Source organism: Castanea sativa, chromosome 9, assembly GCF_040712315.1.
Source record: "Castanea sativa cultivar Marrone di Chiusa Pesio chromosome 9, ASM4071231v1".
Lineage (NCBI taxonomy): Eukaryota > Viridiplantae > Streptophyta > Magnoliopsida > Fagales > Fagaceae > Castanea > Castanea sativa.
In genome coordinates, this window is record NC_134021.1 from 4,727,900 (window position 1) to 4,751,633 (window position 23,734).

Sequence of the window (23,734 nt, forward strand, 5' to 3'; positions counted from 1 at the left end):
CTCCGGGAGCCGTCTCCTCTACCTTGCACGTTAAGGTTAAATTCCCCTGGGAACATGTCGAGGAAATCCTCGGCAGCCGGGGTAAGGGCTGTGCAATGCATATCGGCCGCAAGTTTCGTCGGGCCGAAGTCGAGTTATCAACCTTGCCCATCCAGGAGTCATAGTAGCAATTAATGCCTCCGAGGCACCTAGAGCGATGACAGAAGATGAGGCTGTTTGCAAGGAGTTAGAGAAGTTTGTAATAGCGATGATCCGAGAGGTTCTTCCAAGTTGGCATACTTTTGCCATACCAAGAGAAGATGGAGTTGTTGGAATTCCCGAAGGACAATATAGATGTCTTTGCGTAGGACCCCTTGGCGAGGCTCCGTGCGTAGATCCGAGCTTTATTTGTCATCGTTTAAATGTCAATCCGGCCATCGTTCCGAGGAGGCAGCCACCTCGGCGATCTTCCCGAGAACATTCCGAGGCCGTGAAGGAAGAGGTTCTTAAACTCAAAGGGCGGGGGGCTATCAAAGAAGTTTTCTACCCCGAATGGTTGGCTCATACCGTTGTCGTTAAGAAGAAACGGCAAGTGGAGAGTATGTGGACTTTACCGATCCGAACAAGGCCTGTCCTAAAGATTCTTTCCCAATGCCACGGATTGATCAACCTGGTAGATGCTACCGTCGGGACATCCTCGGATGAGTTTCTTGGACGCCTTCTCGTGGTTACCACCAAATTCCCTCAAGGCGTTAGAGGATCGGAGAAGACCGCTTTCATTACTCCAACCGGGAACTATCATTATAAGGTCATGCCATTTGGGTTAAAAAATGATGGGGCTACTTATCAAAGAATGATGACCCGAATGATTGAACAAGAATCGGGGAAAAACATAGAAGTATACGTGGATGATATGGTGGTAAAGAGTAAGACTCGGTACCTTCGCACATGACAGATTTGGCCGACACCTTCCAGATGCCGAGGAAGTATAAGTTGCGCCTTAACGCCTCCAAGTGTTCTTTTGGCGTGGATCCGGAAAGTTCTTAGGATATATGATCACTCATAAAGGGGCATATGAGGTGAACCCAAAGGTGTTAAGGCTATTCAATTTTCAGCCGTACTACGGAACCCAAAGGAGATTCGTAAATTGACCGAATGATTGCCGCGTTGAAACGTATTTATTTCTGGCCAACACCGGTGCCGTCCTTTCTTTCAGTTGTTGAACAAGTGGAAAGGGTTTCAATGGACCGAGGATTGTGAGTCGGGCCTTTCCAACAAGTTAAGCAATATCTTTCTCGGCCACCCATTTTATCTCGCCCTGAGGTGGACGAGGTTTTATTCGCTTATCTGGCCGTGGCTATTCATGCGGTGAGTCTAGTTCTTATAAGGAATGAAAATGGAGTGCAGAGGCCGATCTACTATGTTAGTAAGTCCTTGAATGAGGCCGAGGTGCGCTATCTGCCCTTGGAAAAAGCGCTTCTGGCAGTAGTCCACGCCACGCGTAAACTCCCTCACTATTTCCAGTCTCATACTGTGGTTGTTTTGACCCAGTTGCCTCTCAAGGCCGTGTTGCGCAAAGGCCGATTATTCTCGTAGCAGTGGCAAAATGGGGAACCATTTTGGGAGCCTTTGATGTTAAGTACAAGCCTCGCACCTCGTGAAAGGTCGTCCTCGCCGATTTGGTGGCGCAGTTTGCCGAACCATTGTCGAAGAAACTTCAAAGGAAGCACACATGGGTGAAAAATCAGTTGGTGTGATCACGCCGTATCGCCCTCGCCTTGGAAAGTTTATGGGACGGGGCGAATCATAAAGGGTCCGGCGTTGGACTTGTTCTAATGTCCCCCGAAGGAATTGTCTTTGAAAAATCTTTGAGATTGGCCTTCTCGGCTACTAATAATGAGGCCGAGTATGAAGCGGTCTTGGTAGGCATGCAAATGGTACATAAGATGGGTGGCAAGGAAATCCATTTGTTCTCGGACTCTCGCTAGTAGTCGGCCAAGTCATGGGTACCATGGAAGCTAGAGATTCCAGTAATGCAGGAATATTTGGCCCAGTCAAGCGTCGCAGGGCCGAATTCGACTCCTTTGCCTTAGCTCATGTCTCTAGGAGTGGAAATACTCATGCAGATTCTTTGGCTACGTTGGCAACATCCTCGCCTCAAGGTCTACCAAGGGTTATTCTCGTCGAGGATTTGGTAGAACCTTCTCTTGTAGCGCTAACACGCCTCGCATCCATCTAATAAGGCCCGTCCTAGTTGGATGGATTCGATCATATCTTTTCTCAAAAATGACATCCTTCCCGAAGACAAAGTTGAAGCGTAAAAGGTACGTCGAAAGGCGCCGCGTTTCCGGTTGTCCGAGGACCGTAAGCTATACAAACGATCCTTTTCGGGACCGTATTTGTTGTGCGTACACCCCGAATCACCGTAATCATTACCGGAGGAATTGCATGAGGGAATTTGTGGAAGCCACACTGGAGGAAGGTCCTTAGCCCATGCAGCCCTAACTCGCAGGGTTATTGGTGGCCCAATATGCAGGGAGGCTCGTGACTATGCCGTAAAGTGTGATCGTCGAGGTTCGCCCCTAATATCCACCAACTCCGGAGGGGTTCTTAACCCTCCGTCCAGCCCTTGGCCTTTCGCACAATGGGGCCTGGACATTGTAGGGCCATTTCCGAGAGCCGCCGGCAACAAAAGATGGCTGCTCGTGGGAACAGTACTATTTCACTAAATGGGTTGAAGCCGAGCCATTAGCCAATATCCGAGATGTTGATTCCAAGAAATTTATATGGAAAAATATTGTTACTAGATTTGGTATACCGCATACACTTGTCTCGTATAATGGCGTTCAATTTGACAAGAACGCATTTAGGCAATATTGTGGTGATACATGGGCATCACAAATAGATATTCTACCCCAGCCTTATCCTCGAGGGAATGGGCGTGCCGAGGCCGTTAACAAGGTCATAGTCAATGGGCTCAAGAAGAGGTTGGATGATGCGAAAGGCAGATGGGTAGAAGAGCTCCCTCATGTTCTCGTGGACATATCGGACCACACCGCGCAGTCCACCGGAGAAACACCATTCTCTATGACTTATGGAGCCGAGGCGGTGATACCACTAGAATCGGTTTTCCTACTCTAAAGACAAGTTCTTTGGCCCAGAGAATAACCAGGGACTTCTAGAGAAAGATCTTGATTTACTTGAGGAACGGCGTGAGGCAGCTATGGTCCAATTGGCTTATTATCGCCAGGCTAAAACGAGGATATGATGCCCACGTGAAGCTAAGGCCACTTGCACCCTGGGTGATCTTGTATTAAGGAAAGTTGTAGGCACTTCTAAGAACCCGCATGGGGTAAGCTAGGACCTAACCGGGAAGGCCCCTATCGCATTGTTTCAATAGCGTGCATAGGGTCGTATAGGCTAGCTGACCTAGATGAACGAGTTGTACCACGTCCATGGAATGTAAATAATCTTAGAAGGTATTATTATTAATCAAATAAGCTTTGGTCAATTAATATTTCAAAGTTATGGCTAGCTCTCATATTTGAAGTTACAATTTTTAAGACTCAAATGTAAACTTGGTTAAGTGTAGTCCTCGACCACAAACCTTGTGGAAATTGATGTCTTGTCATTTGTTAAACAACCTTAGTTATGCCGGTCTTCGGACCTCCTACTTTGGGAAAATTAACATTTGAAGTTATTGTTTTAAAGAATCAAACAAACTTGGTTAAGTGTAGTCCTGACTACAAACCTTGTGGAAATTGATGTCTTGTCATTTGTTAAACGTAACCTTAGTTATGCCGGTCTTCGGACCTCCTACTTTGGGAAAATTAACATTTGAAGTTACCGTTTTAAAGAATCAAACAAAACTTGGTTAAGTGTAGTCCTCGGACCACAAACCGTGTGAAAATTGATGTCTTGTCATTTGTTAAACGTAACCTTAGTTATGCCGGGTCTTCGGACCTCCTACTTTGGGAAAATTATCATTTGAAGTTACCGTTTTAAAGAATCAAACGAAACTTGGTTAAGTGTAGTCCTCGACCACAAACCTTGTGGAAATTGATGTCTTGTCATTTGTTAAAACGTAATCCCTTAGTTATGCCGGGTCTTCGGACCTCCTACTTTGGGAAAATTAACATTTGAAGTTACTACCGTTTTAAAGAATCAAACAGAAACTTGGTTAAGTGTAGTCCCTGACCACAAACCGTGTGGAAATTGATGTCTTGTCATTTGTTAAAACAGAACCTTAGTTATGCCTGCTTCTGACCTCCTACTTTGGGAAAATTAACATTTGAAGTTACCGTTTTAAAGAATCAAACAGAACTTGGTTAAGTGTACTCCTCGGACCACAAACCTTGTGGAAATTGATGTCTTGTCATTTGTTAAAAAGAACCTTAGTTATGCCGGGTCTTCGGACCTCCTGCTTTGGGAAAATTAACAATTTAAGTTACTGTTTTAAAGAATCAAACAGAAACATGGATAAGAGTAGTCCTCGGACAACAAACCTTGTGGAAATTGATGTAATGTCATTTGTTAAACAGAACCTTAGTTATGCCGGTCTTCTCGTACCTCCTACTTTGGGAAAATTAACATTTGAAGTTACTGTTTTAAAGAATCAAACAGAAACTTGGTTAAGTGTAGTCCTCGGACCACAAACCGTGTGGAAATTGATGTCTTGTCATTTGTTAAACAGAACCTTAGTTATGCCGGGTCTTCGGACCTCCTACTTTGGGAAAATTAACATTTGAAGTTACTGTTTTAAAGAATCAAACAGAAACTTGGTTAAGTGTAGTCCTCGGACCACAAACCTTGTGGAAATTGATGTCTTGTCATTTGTTAAAAAGAACCTTAGTTATGCCGGGTCTTCGGACCTCCTACTTTGGGAAAATTAACATTTGAAGTTACTGTTTTAAAGAATCAAACAGAAACTTGGTTAAGTGTAGTCCTCGGACCACAAACCTTGTGGAAATTGATGTCTTATCATTTACAGTTACAATTTTGAAGAATTAAACGAAAGATTGCTTAAGATTTATCTTCGAACTATGACTTTGATTAAACTTAACTTCTGATTGTGTCTGGATGTTAATACCTTACTGTTTATTAACTCGGATCTTAAGTTTTATATCTTTAAGTATTGAGTAAATTTGTGTAAGGAATGGTCCTCGGATCTTACATCCTACTAGAAACAGTGTTATGCATTATAAGGGCTTAATCGTTATATGAAGTCCTCTTTCCTTTTTAATCAAGGCATTGTTCAAACATATTAACTATGTCACCTTGTATTAAATCTTTAGTAATATACGCATGATTATGTGGAAGTTATGATTGTGCAATCCTTGGAGTTAGATTTTATACTCTGAGAAACTTTTGATATGACTTAATGGGAAACTTTTGTAATAAGTACAAAAAAGAGTAAAGTAGAAACATAGACAATCGAAGAGAAAAGTAAACGAAATTGTTCTTCATTAATCAATTGAGTATGCATTACATATAATTCAAAAAAAAAAAAAAAAAAAAATGGAAAAAGAGAAGCCCTAAGCTAAGTCCTAAGCTGTTGGAGGAGGATCTTGATGAGAGGTACTAGTGCCCTCGGTCTTTCTCAACTCCAGCTCAAAAGGAGTCATAATCTGCTTTCCTTTATCCACTGTCGTTGTTGAAAGGACGATGGGTTCCACTGTCTGGCTCAAGTCCTTCTCTGCATCCACTCCTCCTTCCTTCTCTTTATTGGAACCGAAGGTTCTCGTAGGATCGAATTTGCCGTGGGACCATCGAGGTAGGGCGTGAAGAGTTGTCTCGTGGGTAGGAGTAGCAACAGGAGCCTCTTCAATCTCCCGTATTTCTGGGGAAGCCAACGTTCTCGGACTTCCTCAAATCCGAAGATTGAGGAACTCCCGCTACGTTTAAAGCTTCCCCCATACTTTTTGACAGCATTCGCGGCATAAAGCCGCGAACTCCTCTCGTCGGCTCGCTCCTCGTGGCTACCCCTTCATCGAAACTTGCCCGCTTGGCAGCTCAAGAGAGAGTTGGAAGGAACTGGCTTCTTCCTTCATCGCCGCCGCTGCTTCTTAAGATCCGAGCACTCCTTTTGAGCTTGGGAGAGCTCTTCATCTCTTTCACGAAGGAGCTTGCGCCGTCCTTCTATCCGGGTCTTCATGGTCTTCAAGTTTGACTCGACCCCATTCTTCTCTCTCCTCGCCCGCTACCTCCGAGGTCGCTTCTCGTTCTCGGCAAGGGCTGTACCTAAGGTTTTCTCAGCCCTCCAAACCTTTATTTCGAGCTCGCTCGGCTACTTTCCGAGTATCTTCAATAAACTTTTCAGCCTACAAAGACCTCCCCGAATAGCCCGTAACAAAGTACGATGGAGTTAGGAATAATAAAAAAACAAACTTGCCCGTAAATATTATTAAAGGTGGAATCTTCCTAAAAAAGGAGAAAAACTTACTACTGCCGCTAAGTCTCTTTTTAGAGAGAGGAATAGTTGTGGCTGGCCCATCTTTTCCAAGGTCTCCATGTCCTCGGGCAACAAAGAGACGTTCCAAGACCTCGGCCGTGGTGGGCATGGCCTTGTTGAACCGCCCTTATCCGGATCGGCAGAGACGGGAGCGCCGTCCAGCCTTAGACGGGGACCAGTGTGGTCGTGCTCGGCGCACCAGCCTCATCCCCGATTTCCCCGAGTTCAAATTCGAACGGCTTCTACCCTTGCCCCCGTCCAGCCTTCGCCGCCGGGCCGTGTGGGAGTTGTTGGCGTGGTTTCTTGGGGTCTTTAGTAATCGTCCCCTCATTATCCCCTTCCTCTTCTTCTTGGGATCCCCGCCAGCGCTTGGGCTCACTGGAGGAGGAGGAGGAGGTAAAGCTTGGGAACTCGGGACGTCCCCGTTTTCTTCTTCTCTCGCAACTTTGGCAGCCCCTTGGCAGGAGGAGACCCTCCATTCGTCCCATGTCTTCTTCTACGTCGTCTTCCTCGGAGGGCAACCACAAACCCAGAATTCCGCAGGTCTCGGCGGCTTCTTCTTCCTCGTCGGAAAGTACCACAAACCGGTTCCCGCGAGGTCTCCTGTCTTCGAGATGGAATTGATCTATCTCGTCGTCGAGTGTGTGTGAAGAAGACACCTCGCTCTTCCTGGAACGACAGCGGTTTGTGAGTGCACGGCGAGGGGGACCGCTCGCTATCGGCCGGTTGTACAAAATAGTGTTAGGAGCGTCCGGGAGGTCACGGCCGTCCAAAAATGGGGCCGAGCTACGTTTATCCTCTTTCGTCTTCTGGCCACCCGCAATAATGGCGTCCTCTATCTCCCCGGAAGTCTTTGGAAAGGGGAGTGTATCCGAGAAATGAGGTGAGCAGCCCGGAGTTGTAAGTCTTCGCCTAACGAACACCTCGGAGCGAAGTACTCGGTTTAGGTCGGCAACGTTACAGTGACTCAGACGAGGACGCACGTGCTGCTTATCTGCAAAAAAAACGTCAAAACAAATAAACCTGGTCAGATTCACACAAATTTTTAACAAATTTAAGTAAATACAAATACGCATTTCTGTGTGTGTGTTATGAGAAGTTGTGTTGTGGGAGATTAATCCTATGGCGTCGCACCTGGATCCCCCCACTGAACTGGGCAAGGAGGCCGTCGGTGCCGCCCGTACACTATCAAGTAGTCGTCCTTCATGCCTTTGTTTGATTTGGGCAGAAAGGAGATTAGCCTAACGGTGCTAGACCGAGATTTAATATAATAACCTACTTTAGAAAGTTTGTGGGACTCATATAGGAACACGACATCGTGCCATGTGAGGTTTAAACCCATCTGCTCGTTTAGAGCATCTACACTACCTAGAACTCTAAAAACGTTTGGAAGGCATTGGTCGGGACACAACCGGTGGTTGCAAAGATACTCCCTCATTACGGGTTTCATTGGAAGGGTCATCCCACCCTCTAGCGAAGGCTACCATAGGGATGATAACCTCTTCCTCTTTCCTAGAACCGGCCACGGCCGTTGCCGGTCATTCTAGCCCTACGTCGCCGGGAATATGGTATTTGGCTCTAAAGCCCTCCATTCCGCCGGCGTATCCACTAGACACTTGAATTTTCCCATTACAGCAAAGACGATAGACTAAACTCGGGAAGGGAGAGTGTTTGAAGTGATAGCCGAGGACAAATATCGAGGAGAAAAGGTTAAGAATAAAGGAGCAAGAACTTACAAGGTTGAAGGTGTGCAAATCTCCACGGTCTCGCAAAGTAAGGTATGATGGCTGATGTCTTGATGGGATTACCCCCTGAGGAATTAAATGAAGGCGCGGGTTCCCGAAGCGTCACGACGTGCGAAAAGGCGGCCTCGAAATTATGTCTGTCCCGCCTAAAATTTCGTAGAGTAATGAGAACCGTTGGATGCCCATCTCACCGTTGAACGTGGGAGACAAAGAGTAACTTACAGTAATAAATGCGCGCGTTTTTGAAAATAAAACCTCCAAGTGTCATCTTCTGGGACGCGAAATGATTTCCACACGTGCCATCACTTATAAAGTGTGTGGAGTGGATCCTCGTCAGATCAAAACCCTATTTTTCTCCTCGGATGTCGAAAATTAGAGTTTTGAGGGGCTATTGTGGGGAGTAAAAAGATCTTAATAGGGATATGGGCCGTCGGGCCTTGCTAAGGAAGGCCGACCCGCTTCGGGTTTAGGGCTTGTTGGTACTTTAGGTCGGCCCATACGCCGAGGATCCGAGGATCCACTCGAGGATGTTTTTCCCCTGACCGACACTCGCAGAACCCGGATTTCATGGCAGTGTTAGGGAATGACACGGTCAAGACCATGGGTTAAAGCGGGGTGAACCCTTGAATGTCCTAGAAGCACCGATGTTGTGAAAGTGTCAAAGGTAAAGCGCCGCTACCTCCACATTAAAGACCCCGCACCTACCACCCCGGCCGCATTAATGGGGAGGTGACACTTGAACAAGGAAGGGAAACTTCTAGTTACCGTTCAAAGGCACTAAGAAAAGAAATATCTATGCTAAGGGAGGAGTCAGCGACACGTGTATAAAGTATTAAGAAGAATAGTATTTGAGGAAGGACCTAGAACAGAAAGAATGATGGATTTTTTGTAACCTAAAAAGAAAAAAGACAAAGAGAAAGATATAATATAAGAACGCCCGCTTACGTCCGAGGAGGCCCTGTTACAATATTCTTTGTTGTTTTCAATTACTTGCAATCTTTAGTTTGTCATTTAATCCTCACATACTTCTAACCTGGGTTTCAAGCCCACACTCTACAAATTCTTATTGTTTAAGGCTCATTGGGCCTGAGCCCATAACTGTTCTCGGGTCCAGGTGCAATTGTGCACTTACAATATATATATATATATATATTTTTTGATTTTAGACAATCTAACTATGTTAGATTGCATGTTTTAACTCTGGTATTCATTGGTACCGAAACTAGTTCTATTTGGAGCATCATGAGCTTATCGTATTTTTGAACCCAGCTAATAGAGGATATACATTAACACATAAATAGTTTCTTCTGAATCTGATGCTCAGTCACAAGAATATAGTGTGACCATAGTCATAAAAGATTATTAAGAATATGAATTATGTTTGAGTATTTGAACTGTTTTGAGTCCTTGAAACTACTTATGTATTTTTGGAACCTATTGTAAATTACAACTTTTTAATATATGAGAAACTGATTATTTTCTAATCCATCTATGACATATTTGTAAGATTAAAATATTCAATCCATATACAACTTATTATTTTACAGAGCTATTGGCTTGATAGAACTTATTAGGACTTAGGTTACTTATTGAGTTGTCAACTCACCCCCTCTTTCCCTTCTAGTTTCAAATTATGAAGAATCACAAGTTTTGAGACTTTTGCTGAGGGTGTACGTTTGAAAGGAGATTATGAGTTTTTGAAATAAGATAATCTTATAATAATTAATATATCTTTTATTTAACGATCATGAGGTTTTACAATTGGTACTTTGGAGATCTTTTGACAATTGCATTAGTGAGGATGATTGTGGATTTATTGGTGAAATTTTTTTTGAGGATAATTTTTAGTTTTTAAGAAGGACTTGCACATTTATAGAGTGAAAACTTTATGAGCGTGTGACTATGGTCACGTGCCTATTTGTATTATTGGGTTCAGGGCGTGACAACAACACTTAGAGATGCAACTTAAGCCTAAAAAATTCTCTTTTTCTTTTCACTCACTGCTCTTTGAGAAGACACAAAGAGACTATGTGCAAGAGCAAAGAAAGAGGATGCCACACAAGAAAAAAGAGAGAGAATGGCCAAGAGTACAACCGCTTAGAGAAAAGAAGACAGTCAAGACAGAGCTATATGTAGAGAAGAAAATAAAAAGGAGAGAAATAATTAGTTTGTGTGTGAGTGTAGAGAAAAATAATAGAGATTTTTCTTTAATCATAAGACATACATAAAAATTATTGTAATTAATTTAATAAATAGTAAATTAATTCGGAGTTTGTCGTTTGATTTTTCTCTTCAAAGAGAAAATATTTTTCATGTAAACATTTGTATTATTGTATGAGATTGATATTTTGAATTAATAATTTTTGTGACAATATTAGTTGGTACGCAATAAATTCCACACACCGCAATTAAGGAGTGCAAGTTGGAATACTATTACTGGGTTTTTTTGTTTTTTGTTTTTAGTACTATTACTGGGTTGAAATGCATTTGATTCTGTTCATTTTATGAGTCCAAGTAAACGAAATATCTTCATCTAAAAAAAAATAAAAAATAAAAAGTAAACGAAATATCTTGTCTATCTGTACTTTTCTTGTGAGACTACATAAATATATGGGTATGTTTAATTTGTTGAACTTAAGACACCCAAAAATGAAAATGGCTGGGCAATTTGTAATGCGAATTACTATTTTAGTTCTGCTGACATATGAATTAGCAGAAGCAGCAGCAGCAGCAGCACCTATAGCAAAACCCAATTGTAATAGTAGTTGTGGAAATCTTGAAATTCCATACCCGTTTGGAATCGGACCTGATTGCTACATGGACAAGTTGTTCGAAGTTGTTTGCAATAGAACTGGCAGCTCTGCTAAAGCCTTCTTAACTAGTATTGACAAGGAGGTGCTGCAAATCAATATTAGTTATCCTACGGTTCAGGTCCAAATGCCAATCATATATTCGAACGGTTGTAGGAGCTCGGGAAGTGGTGCAGCTTTGGACATTTCAGGAAGTCCCTTTAACTTCTCCTCCGATGATAACACATTCATTTCTGTTGGCTGCGACAACTTTGCAACAATAACCGGACTTGGTCCTGTGGTTTTTGGGTGCAAATCGCATTGCAATAAAAGCCAGATTGTCGAAGGAACTAGATGCTCCGGTTTCACCTGCTGTGAGTCATCCTATTTCCCTATAAACCAGCAAGAATTTCATGTAGAATTCAGAAGTATCAATGAATCAAAAGTAAGAGACGAAAAAGCGTGCAAGTATGCTTTCCTAGTGGACCAAAATTGGTTGAAGTCAAACAAACCAGATCCCTCTTCTGTGCAATACTGGGAAACCGTTCCCGTAGTGCTGAAATGGGCGATACCAATGCCGACCAATGTCTCCCTGAACATGTTTGAATCCCTCAAGAAACGACGCGATGTCTGGTGTTCTTTCTCAGACGAGGCCAACAACAGCTTTACTTGCGAATGTAATTACGGATACGATGGAAATCCTTATCTTCCCAGGGATGGAAATCCTTATCTTCCCAGGGGATGTCAGGGTAAGTAAAACCAGTTTTATATTTCTTTGTTTTTTTTTAAAAAAAATACTACTTTAATTCTTAACCTTTGTATTTATTTTTTTATTTTTTTGTAATATACTATTTTGATTCTTTAATTTTTTTTTTTTTAATTTTTTTTCCATCCTTAAACTATTAGAAAGTTCATCTTTCATCTTTAAATTATTGTAAATGTTTTATTTTTGCCCTCAAATTTTAAAAAATATTTTTTTTCATCACTAAATTATTAAAAAAACTATTTACAAAGTATAAGATTAAATTCTTTTTATAAGTTTATGAATGAAAAATAAACTTCTGGTAAAGTTTAGAGGTAAAATAATAGATTATCCTTTCTTTTTTTTAATAGTCATCAATTTTACCGCCACATAATAACTTGCTTAACTCATGGACCATTAAAAAAGCCTAACAGCTATTTTCTGAATATTACTGTAACTTTGCTTTTGAGAAATAATGCATGGTATTTTGTTGGAATGATTAAATAAAATTCTTGTTTGATTATGTTGAGAAGGTGGACAAAAGATAATCAATTATGGTAGATGCCAAAAGATAGATTAAGTTTGGTTACAAACTTGGTTATAGAAGCTACAACTTTCATTAAAAAAATATAATACGGCTACATATTTTGAAAATCTTAAATTGCATATTATTTATATTCTTAAAACACATATCAAATTTTATGTTAATCATATATTATTTAGTATTCAATCTATAAATTTATTTTTTATAAATAATTTTAGACTACAAAAAACTTGAAATTTAAATATTTGATTGATGACATAGTTATCGATCTTTGATTTTCTGAAAATTTTACAAGCATGGATGATATATTAGAAGAAAAAAAAATGTAATCCAATGACGTATTTATTAAAATTCACATCTAATAAAAATATATTAAGTAGAATTGTAGCCTTAAGGTACGAACAAGTTTGTAGTCAAACTTACAAGTTTGTAGCCAAACTTTATTCCCAAAAGATATAGCTGAAAAACTGTGATCCATCTTTGAAATAGAGAATATCCATTTTACAGTAAGATTTTCTTTTAAAAAATTTAAAATTATACATAATACCATGTTATTTTAGAGGAGAAAATATCATTTTGGTTTATGCATTTTAGGATTATTGTCAATCTGATCACAACATTTTTATAGTAGTCAATTTGGCTCCTGATATTTTTAACTTGCAATAATTTGGTCTCAAGTGTTAACTGTTAACTCATTAACAAAAATTAATGGCAAGTTAAAAATAACATAAATCAAATTAACTGCTAAAGAAATATAAAGACTAAATTAATAGTTACCAAAATACCTGCTTGATACTTTTGAAACCTTTGTTGCCTATATATATGAGTGAGCACCAAATTGTGCCCAAAATTTTAATGAATTTAATAATTTGTCTGTCATCCTTGATATAAATGAATGCAAAGAATAATATGTATGTAAACATCAAAATGTACCCAAAAAAAAAAAATTAATGAATTTATTAATTTCATGTTATCTTATTCCTATCAGATATAAATGAATGTGAATCTGAATCCAAGAGATGTCTTGACCATTTAGAGTGTGAGAATACAGAAGGCGGTTTCAATTGCAACGAGCGAAAGTCTCCACTGAAGTTAGCCATTATAGGTATGTTCCTGTTGCCGTTAAATTTGAAAAATGTTAACAAATGCTCTAAGAATATTAGTTTAGTAACTATTTTTAAAAATATTTTATGAAAAAAATGATAAAACAATTAATTTTATTATCAACTTTTTATATTTCTCATAAAAATAATATTAAAACTTTCTTAATATAATTTATTAACAAATATCTTATAAACACCCATTAACATGATCCAAAAACAATATCCGGATATGTTACTAAGATGTGCTATAGCCTATGGCACAAGATTCATGACATTTAAGAGTGAAGGTACAACTGATTTGTACTTTCAGTTTATTGGTTTTTCTTAACTGAAAAGATCATGACAGACAAGGAATGACTTAATTCTACTTTCTAAGATAGTTCACGGAAGAAAAAATAATTTTTTTTTTAAAAGAGACTATATTTCATGCATTTTTAGGCCAGTTTGATATTGTAGTTTAACAACATATTTTTAATTTTTAAATAATATTATATGTATTTTTACATATTTTTTCATGCACATATATTTCTAAAAAATACAAACAATATTACTAGAATAACGTTACCAAACAACCCTTTAGTTTACTAAATTAAATGCACGCGTAGAAAATGAAGCAAGTAAAAAGTCAATTAGCTTTAAATTTCTGTTCTCTTGGCAATCTATCACTAAAAGATATAGGCATACCTCCTATAACTTGATAGTTTCAGACTATTAGTTGAATTGCATTACTCATCACTCTTCTATATTTTTCCACGAAAATTACAAATTTATCTAGAAAAAATAAATTCTCTCTTTAAAGCTGCACAATTCCTCATTTCAATTTAGATTTTTGAATCTATGAATTATTATATAGATTTTTATTGTACACCTTATTACTACATAAGAGAGGACAGGGGGTGTTCATCAAACCATTCAAACGCACGACCACACCCAAACCAACTAAAGCCACACACAAAATGAAGTAGCCACACTGCACCACAATTAATCCTTGACAACCTCATCTTTTTCACTCATTGTTCACAAGAAAGGGGTCAAGAAATTTCACTTATTGTTTTGATAATAGTCAACATATATCAGAAAACATAGCATATTAGTGGCGATTGGGGAAAGAGATGAATCTTAAAGAGTGTATCATGAAAGGAAAAATTAACAGATGCCCTAAGAACATTTTTAAGGGAAATGTTTTAAGGAAGTTTTTATGGGAAAAGACAAAAAATTAATATTTTGACAATTTTTTTTTCCATAAATGTGGTATTAAAATTTTCCTAAAATTTTATTAAGCAAAGATTAAGGAGAAGATGGGAGGTATTAAATATTGGAAGAAAGTATGTTAAGGAAAGATTAAAGAGACGATGGGAAGTATTAAATTTTGGAAGAAAGTATAAGGGATAAATGAGTGAAGGATTTTGGTTAGTCCCAAGAATTTGTTTTTAGAAAATAATTTTATAAGAATTCATCAATTAGTTGTTTAAGCTCATTTAAGGCAAGACTGACCTAGGGACAAGTTGAAAAGTTAGATAATCAACAAAATATCCCAATCTCATAAGTCCCTTACTGTACCATTTAAAAAAAAGCATTACACCATTGAATTGTTTCCTGAAAAATCAAGTATTTAACAGTAATTTTTTTTTTTGTAAGAAATTAATTAGGAGGTAACACTTATTTAGGCTGTGCATATTGTGAGAACATATTAATGTAAAATAAAAAAAAGTTGAAAACTTTTAGTAGGAAAGATGTTTTCAAATCATCATAGTTATGTTCAAATCTATTTACACTTATTCATATTTTTATATAGCCTAAATTTAGGCCGATGTTTCTAAAAATTAGGTTGATGTGATATTTGTATTTTATTTGTTTGATGTATGCAGTTATTTGTCCAAGCTTAGGGTTATTGTTTCTTCTCTTTATTATTTGGTGGTTATACAAAGTGATAAAGAAAAGAAACAAAATCAAGCTCAGGCAGCAAAAATTCTTCAAAAGGAATGGTGGTTTGTTATTACAACAACAAATATCTTCAAATGAAAACAACGTTCAGAAGGCAAAAATATTCAATTCAAAGGAGTTGGAAAATGCAACTGATCGTTTTAATGAAAATAGAATACTTGGTAAGGGTGGACAAGGTACAGTTTTTAAAGGAATGTTAATTGATGGAAGAATTGTGGCAATTAAAAAGTGCAACACAGTGGATGAGGGAAATCTTGAACAATTCGTTAATGAGATTATCATTCTTTCACAAATCAATCATAGAAATGTGGTTAAACTGCTCGGATGTTGTCTGGAGACAGAAGTTCCTTTGTTAGTTTATGAATTCATTCCTAACGGCACACTTTTTCAGTATCTCCACGAAGAAAATGAAGATTTTCCATTGCTAACATGGGATATGCGCTTAAGAATTGCCAGAGAATTCGCGGGAGCTCTATCATACTTACACTCAGCAGCATCACTACCCATTTACCATCGAGACATAAAATCTTCAAACATACTCCTTGATGAGAAATATAGAGCAAAAGTAGCAGACTTTGGCACTTCAAGATCAGTGACCATTGACCAAACTCATGTAACCACACTAATATATGGCACTTTTGGGTATTTGGATCCAGAATACTTTCAAACGAGCCAATTTACAGAAAAGAGTGATGTTTATAGTTTTGGAGTGGTCCTTATTGAGCTTTTAACTGGAGAAAAACCAGTTTCTTCGACGAGATCACAAGAAGGTCGGAATCTATCTACATATTTTGTTCGTTCATTAAAAGAGAACCACCTCTTTGATATACTTGATACTCAAGTAAGTAAGGTTTGTAATAAAGATGAAGTCATAGCAATTGCTAACCTTGCAAAAAGATGTGTGCACTTGAATGGAAATAAACGACCTACAATGATGGAGATCATGATGGAATTAGAGGGAGTTCAAAAAGTTTCTCTTGCTCAACCAAATTTTGAAGAACTTGAATATGTTAGAAATGAAGAAATGGGGCCAGGGAATGACGTTTCAATTTCAGCAAGTTCATGCTTAGAATCTGGTTCTGCTTCATCATCGGACGTCCTGCCACTTTTATCCATCTAATCGAATTGATTAAAAACTATGCACTTGTTCATCTTTGTTTCATGTTGTAAACTGTTATCAAATCATATTCCTATTTTTAAACTCCTACTACTAGAGTTGCAGTAATGATATTATTTCTTTGTTTGGTTTTGTTTAGGTCCTTTTGGTAATGACATGGGAAGTATAATTTTAATTGTTAGCTTTAACGATAATTTTAATTTTAATAGTATAATTTTAGTTTTTAGAGGGTTTAGCAAACTTCGATTGTAAAGTGTTTTGAAACTATTTTACACGGCTGGTAACCAAATTGATTAAAAGCTTTTTAGATGCGAGAAATGACAAAAGATGGCATAACAAGATGGAAAGAGTTTTTAGCTCAAATGGCACCTCTTGGTTTTTTCTATAAAGACAGCTAAGGTTTAAATTCATCCTTCCTATTTTGGTAGTTGCAACTATCAAAATGTCAAAAAAGTGTTTTCCATATTAGTACTTGAACCTAATTAATTCAATAATAATAATAATTTTTTATTATTATTCTTATTATTTTGCTCTCGCTCTCTCTCTTAAAAATTAGTGGTCATTAAGTATCTTAAAAGAAAAAAAAAAGAATGGATAGTTATGAAAATACATTATTTTTATTAAAAAAAATGGAATAGCGCACTTAAGAACTTTAGTACTAAGCCAAGGACCTTGAAGCTGAATTGACACATTTCCATATACAAAGTGCTTGAGGATTTAGGGGAAAAATGGTTCGAACTGCGGAGTTAGCAACATGTTGTAATTATCTCTAAAAAAAAAGAACTTTAGTACTAACATTTAAACATCGTACTTCATTAGCCAAAACTATTTTTAGCTTTTAAGGAACCCCTATGTTCCTTTTGGCATTGGTGTAGTAAGTAGAGTTTCAATTGTAAAGCTTTATTAGTAGATTTTTGCTTTATGTTAGAATTTCAATTGACAACTCTTTAGCATTTGAGTGTTTAGCTCTTTAAATTTATGTATTTTTAAGGCAAGAGCCTTGTAATTCAATTAATACATATTGATGTTTTCAAAGAAGACATCTAAGGTTCAAATATCTCATCTCCCATTATTATAACTATCAAATTATCTACAAAAAAAGGCCTGGATTTATAAAGTATGAACATTAAATTATAAAGTTTGATTTTATTAAAATAACCAAAAGTTCTTAAACCTATTTTCACATTCAAAGAACCACCCCCCCCCCCCCTTTCCCACCTCTAAATCTCTTCGAAAAAATTGCAAAAGATTGAAATTTTTTTGCTAAATGAATCTAAGAGTCTTATTATTATTATTATTATTATTATTGTTATTATTATTATTATTATTATTTTGTGGTAATGCATTACAAGCTCTTTGTTTTGATGAATTTTGGACCTTCTCAAGTTAAGTAAGGTTACTCCTATGTTGCTATACACTATACTAACTAGCTTGTAACCTGTGTTTCTACACAAAAATATTCAATAATAGTAATAATGAAGGCAATCTTAGCTTTCTTACTGAGTAATATATATAGGTCACTTGACACAAAATTAGACTACATTTATAAAGCTAATTTGGATTTTGAATATGCATTGACTTCAATATATCATCGATTTTCTCATGTGTTGTGATTTTATCTCAATTTTCTAGGAATAGTTGCCGACTCTAGTGATGCATGGGAAAAATTTTGCATAATGGTATAATAATCATTACTCATGTAAAAATAATCACCCCTCAAAGGAATTAAAACCTTAAAGATGCATTCAACCACTAAGTTCTCGTAGAATTTTGAAGTCATAATTGGAATTAGATGACTTACCCCTTGTCGTGCAATATGTTAGTCAACCACGTTATTATTACAATCAGTCCTAATAATTTTTGGCACCTTTTCCCCCCCTAATATTCTGGAAGGTAGATTATACTCTTGCAAATAAGCCATTACACAAAATCAATTTCAATCTCAAAGAGACATGGCAAAACGGGCGGGTCAGGTTAGGTTTGGGTCGGGTTAATCTGGTTGCGGATCAAAATGGGTCATTTTAAGTGGGTTAAAAACAGGTTCGGGTCAATCGAGTTGCGGGTCGGGTCAGGTTGACCCGTATTTTTCACAGGATTTTTTTCTTTTATAAAGAAAAAATCATGTATTTTCTATTTGGAAAATCATGCAACAAATTAATTGATGTAGAATGCATTACTTTGAATTCACCACTTATCATCAAGAATGTACTCAGTTAAACTTATTAATACTTATTCAATAATTTTAAAATTATACAAATCTTAACATTATTATCTAAAACAAAATAACACGAAGATAAATAAAACAAATACACAAGTTTTATTTCTACACAATATCAACATCCCAAAATATAAAACAAAATTACATATGACTTATTGGATGGATAACTTATTTGACAAAGAATGAAAACATATAAGAAATTTAGAATCTTGAAAATTAATTTTATAATCTATTATCAATTGTGGTTGGCATTTTATTTCACTTTGAGATATACATTAAAGTTTGATTGTTTATTTATTTATACATGGTTTCTTTTATGAATATTATATTATACACTCTAGGAAATATCATAATTTATTTTGAAAAGCCATTTATTTTGGACATAAATTATAATAAAAAATAGGTTTAAGTATTCATAATTTATACTAATTTGACACTTTCGTTTCACTATTTTCACACTTGTGAATGTTTCTCACACATGTCTACAATTTTAAATTTATGCTTTTAACTCTATTGTAACCAGATTATCTTGGCATGTACTTTGCTATTTGATATCTAAAAATCTTTACTCATTACAGAATGCTCAACCATTCATCTTTCAATTAATTTGCATGCAATTATGTAAATGTCTCAATTGTTTCTTTAAAACTCACAACAAACAATTAAACTAATATTGTCTTAATTTTATTATTTTTTTACCAAAAAAAAAAGTTTTAAAAAATGGTTTGGGTCGGGCGGGCCGTGGGCCGTTGACCTGCAAAAACTTGGGTCACGGGACAACTCGTTTTTGTTTTGGATAAAAAAATCGGGTTTGGGTCAGGTATTTTTCGGGTCGGGTCGGGTCGAAAAATTCTAACCCGTTTTGCCATGTCTCTTTTATACAACATTAATTATAAAGTAATAGCAATTTAACCACTTGAAATGTTTAGAATGAACCACCTTACAGAAATTTCTATGACGTTGTTATGATCAATAACCAAATAAAGAAGACAAATACATACAAACATGAAACTCCTCTTTTTTTTCTTTTTCTTTGTTTAATATTATCAACAACAACAACAACAACAACAACAAAAAAACGAAACTCCTTTTTACTTATCAAAAACATGAAACCTTTCTAGGAAACAATGTTAGTGGCAAATTTGGAATGAAATAAACCATAAGACTTGTCAAGTAACCCATGGAAGGTTCATCTTTTTCTTTTTTTCAAATCTTCCCTTCTTAGCAATATCGATTCACTGATTTCTTCAAGTGGATCTGAGAAACATTATGAGAAAGTATATGCAAGGTTAATTAGAAATTAATTCTAATTTTAACATATAGACAATTCATTTAACTCTTAAAAGACTAAATTTAGTATTAAATTTTGCACCCACCACATGTCACTTCCATCAATCTACCAACAAAATAAGAACAGAAACAACAAATTAGTATAAGATGTAACTAAATCATGGAGTTTTAGTAAATTTCACAGTAGCAAAAAAGTCTTTTTCAATTACATGTTCTAGTAATTGGGTAGGCGTTGTATTTGTGAAATTTTTAACTGCTTCAGGCATGGCCTTTGTTCGGTGCTAGCAATTTCATATCAACTGTTTCAGTCTGTTTGTTTTACCCCATTTACAATAGCATTTCAAACCAGCAGAGGCCGCTGCATGACCTGAATACGTTTGATGTTAATGCTGGTTTTGAGTTCAAACAACAGAAACTATTGTGATAATCCTACTACTGATCTGTTAGTGATTTCTTCCATAGGGATTTTCTTGTTTGATTTGGGATGATTCAGAGTGATTCTACAACTATTCTGAATCAATATTTTTTTTTCAATTTCACTATTCACTAATCTCACTAATTCGCCATTAGCAGTACTGCACAACACCTTCCCAATGCTTGAATTCTTTTTTCATATCTGCAGCTGTGCTAAGAAGAAGGAAAGTACAACTTTGGCAAGGGAAAGACAACAGGGAACAGGGGATAAAAAGTCATTCGGGTTTTTTCTCTTTTCTATCCGATTTTCTCTCCAATTTGGTGGTGGGAGTTTAACTTCTGTCCGGAGGTCCCACCCAATGAATGAAAGCCACGTCGTCATTTTACAGAAAAATCAATACACCTCAGCACCCACAATCATAACTCATTAAATCTACAATCCTCCTTACACACGATACAGGGGATCCAAATACATAGAAAACCTCAAAAAATTTTCATAAATTAAAAAGGAAGCACATAAGAATCATGATTTGGAGCTGAAACATAAAAAGTAAGAACCCAAGCTAGCTGGGAAAAAAAAATGAAGAACCACAATCAGATTTTTTTTGGGTTTGAACCTATAACTTAATAATCCGATCAAAACCCATGAAAATACCAAAAACCAAGAAAACCCATACCAAATCAAGTGATTGATATCCAAAAAATACCCCAAACACATCAATATTTCGAAATCCAAAATTTGGGAAAATAACAAATCTTCAAAGAACACACCTTGAGGTAGTGACACCACACTTGCGAAGGCTCCAACATAATTTTCAAACGCCGAAAACGACGCATGTAGCGTCGTATGTGGCGGCGTAAAGCTCCAATGCTAAGAAGAAAGGAGGAGAGGAGATTTGGGTTTAGCTCTCTAGCTTTGAAACAATCGTGTGTGAGGAGGATTGTAGATTTAATGAGTTATGATTGTGTGTGCTGAGGTGTATCGATTTTTCTGTAAATGACGACACGGCTTTCATTCATTGGGTGGCATAAAACACTTCTTTTTCGCCACCTCTGAACAGAAGTTAAACTCTTTTGGTGGACCCAGATGGAAAATACCGGCCCCCACCATTTTCCTTCCTTCATGTTTTCAACTCAACCAAAGAAGGATAAATGATATTTTCTTCTTAGTTTTCTTCTCTATCTTTTCCATTCTCCCTATTTTTAGCGATCCAAACATACTATAAATGAAAGCTAGTAGCAACCTAAGGTATCTGTTTCATGATGATTGCTTTTCTATCATAGTTTGAATTCTTAAAGATAAGAGATTTTACTAGTTAACTGCTCCTATGTTAAATACTTATTAAAAAAATTACTACTATCTTAAATATTCATTCCAAAATGTGTTAATGTTCGATATTATAACAAATGCCATTAATCAAATAAAAAATAAATAAATCACATTAAAAAAAAAAGTAAAATCCATACTTACTTGTACTGAGTTTCCTTTTATAAATACACTGAATATGTAAAGTTAATACATTTGAAGTGATGCATCAACAACATTTTTACAACAAATCTTAAGTAATGTAGAATAAAAATAGCATTTTTCACTTTGACTTGAAATCACAATTTTTAACAATTCCTTTAACCAAATACAACAAATTTTCAAACCTAAATGTTGTTGAAAATTGAAACTCATGGTTTATTTATTTTATTTTATTTTAATTTTTTAAGTTTCAAGTTTTAATTTTTTAACTTTCAAGTTTTAATCATTTATTACACTTTTTTTTAATATAAGATATAAATTTTACTCTAACTTAATCTAACTGTATATGTGTGTAAAACTCTCTTATGGAGACTTGAACCCTGGCTCTTGCCCCTACACTCCACAAGTATAAGCCATCACACCAAGAGTGCGCGCGAATATGAAAATAGTATATAGAGATTTTTAAATAGACTTATAATATATTACATAATCAGACTACCACTACAAAAGGCCTAAACTTTGTAGTAGTAGCTTGGGGTTATAAGGACTGAAACTCTAAGGCTTCGTTTGGAAGTTCATAAGGAATGGAATGGAATGATCATAAGAGAATGGAATGGAACGTATTTTTACAACAAATCTTAAGTAATGTAGAAAAAAAAAAGCATTTTTCACTTTGACTTGAAATCACAATTTTTAACAATTCCTTTAACCAAATACAACAAATTTCCAAACCTAAATGTTGTTGAAAATTTGAAACTCATGGTTTATTTATTTAATTTTATTTTAATTTTTTAACTTTCAAGTTTTAATCATTTATTACACTTTTTTTAATATAAGATATAAATTTTACTCTAACTTAATCTAAGTGTATATGTGTGTGAAATTCCCTTATGGAGACTTAAACCCTAACTCTTGCCCCTACACTCCATAAGTATAAGCCATCACATCAAGAGTGTGCGCAAATATAAAAGTGGTATATAGAGATTTTTAAACAAACTTATAATATATTACATAATCATACTACCACTATAAAAGGCCTAAAGTTTGTAGTAGTAGCTTGGGGTTATAAAGACTAAAACTCTAAGGCTTCGTTTGGAATTTTATAAGGGAATGGAATGAAATGATCATAAGGGAATGGAAAGGAATGGGATGAAATGTATTTTTACAACAAATCTTAAGTAATGTAGAAAAAAAAAAAAGCATTTGTCTCTTTGACTTGAAATCACAATTTTTAACAATTCCTTTAACCAAATACAAAAAATTCCAAACCTAAATGTTGTTGAAAATTTGAAACTCATGGTTTATTTTATTTTAATTTTTTAACTTTCAAGTTTTAATCATTTATTACACTTTTTTTTAATATAAGATATAAATTTTACTCTAATTTAATCTAAGTGTATATGTGTGTGAAGCTCCCTTATGGAGACTTGAACATTGGCTCTTGCCCCCACACTCCACAAGTATAAGCCATCACACCAAGAGTGCGCGCAAATATAAAAGTGGTATATAGAGATTTTTAAACAAACTTATAATATATTACATAATCATACTACTACTATAAAAGGCCTAAACTTTGTAGTAGTAGCCTGGGGTTATAAAGACTGAAACTCTAAGGTTTCGTTTGGAATTTTATAAGGGAATGGAATGGAATGACCAGAAAGGAATGGAAAGGAATGGAAAGGAATGGGATGGAATGATCATAAAGGAATAGAAAGGAATGGGATGGAATGTATTTTTACAACAAATCTTAAGTAATGTAGAAAAAAAAATAGCATTTTTCTCTTTGACTTGAAATCACAATTTTTAACAATTCCTTTAACCAAATACAAAAAATTTCCAAACCTAAATGTTGTTGAAAATTTGAAACTCATGGTTTATTTATTTTATTTTATGTTATTTTTTTAACTTTCAATTTTTAATCATTTAGTAC

General features: G+C 36.2%; 1 protein-coding gene across 1 annotated transcript; it reads left to right on the plus strand.

Annotated features, from left to right (window-relative positions):
* The first annotated feature begins 10,771 nt into the window (after positions 1-10,771).
* On the plus strand, positions 10,772-16,535 carry LOC142610120 (wall-associated receptor kinase-like 10). The gene is made up of 3 exons (XM_075781844.1): positions 10,772-11,713; positions 13,239-13,355; positions 15,222-16,535. The coding sequence occupies exons 1-3, from the start codon at positions 10,786-10,788 to the stop codon at positions 16,415-16,417; spliced, it is 2,241 nt and encodes a 746-aa protein (XP_075637959.1). The 5' UTR covers positions 10,772-10,785; the 3' UTR covers positions 16,418-16,535.
* Positions 16,536-23,734: the final 7,199 nt, after the last annotated feature.

Excerpts from the sequence above, each read along its gene's own strand:
- LOC142610120 (XM_075781844.1), top strand. The coding sequence starts at position 10,786 with ATGGGTATGTTTAATTTGTTGAACTTAAGACACCCAAAAATGAAAATG. Across the intron at positions 11,714-13,238 it reads TCTTCCCAGGGGATGTCAGG|ATATAAATGAATGTGAATCT; the intron begins GTAAGTAAAACC and ends TATTCCTATCAG. Across the intron at positions 13,356-15,221 it reads ACTGAAGTTAGCCATTATAG|TTATTTGTCCAAGCTTAGGG; the intron begins GTATGTTCCTGT and ends TGATGTATGCAG.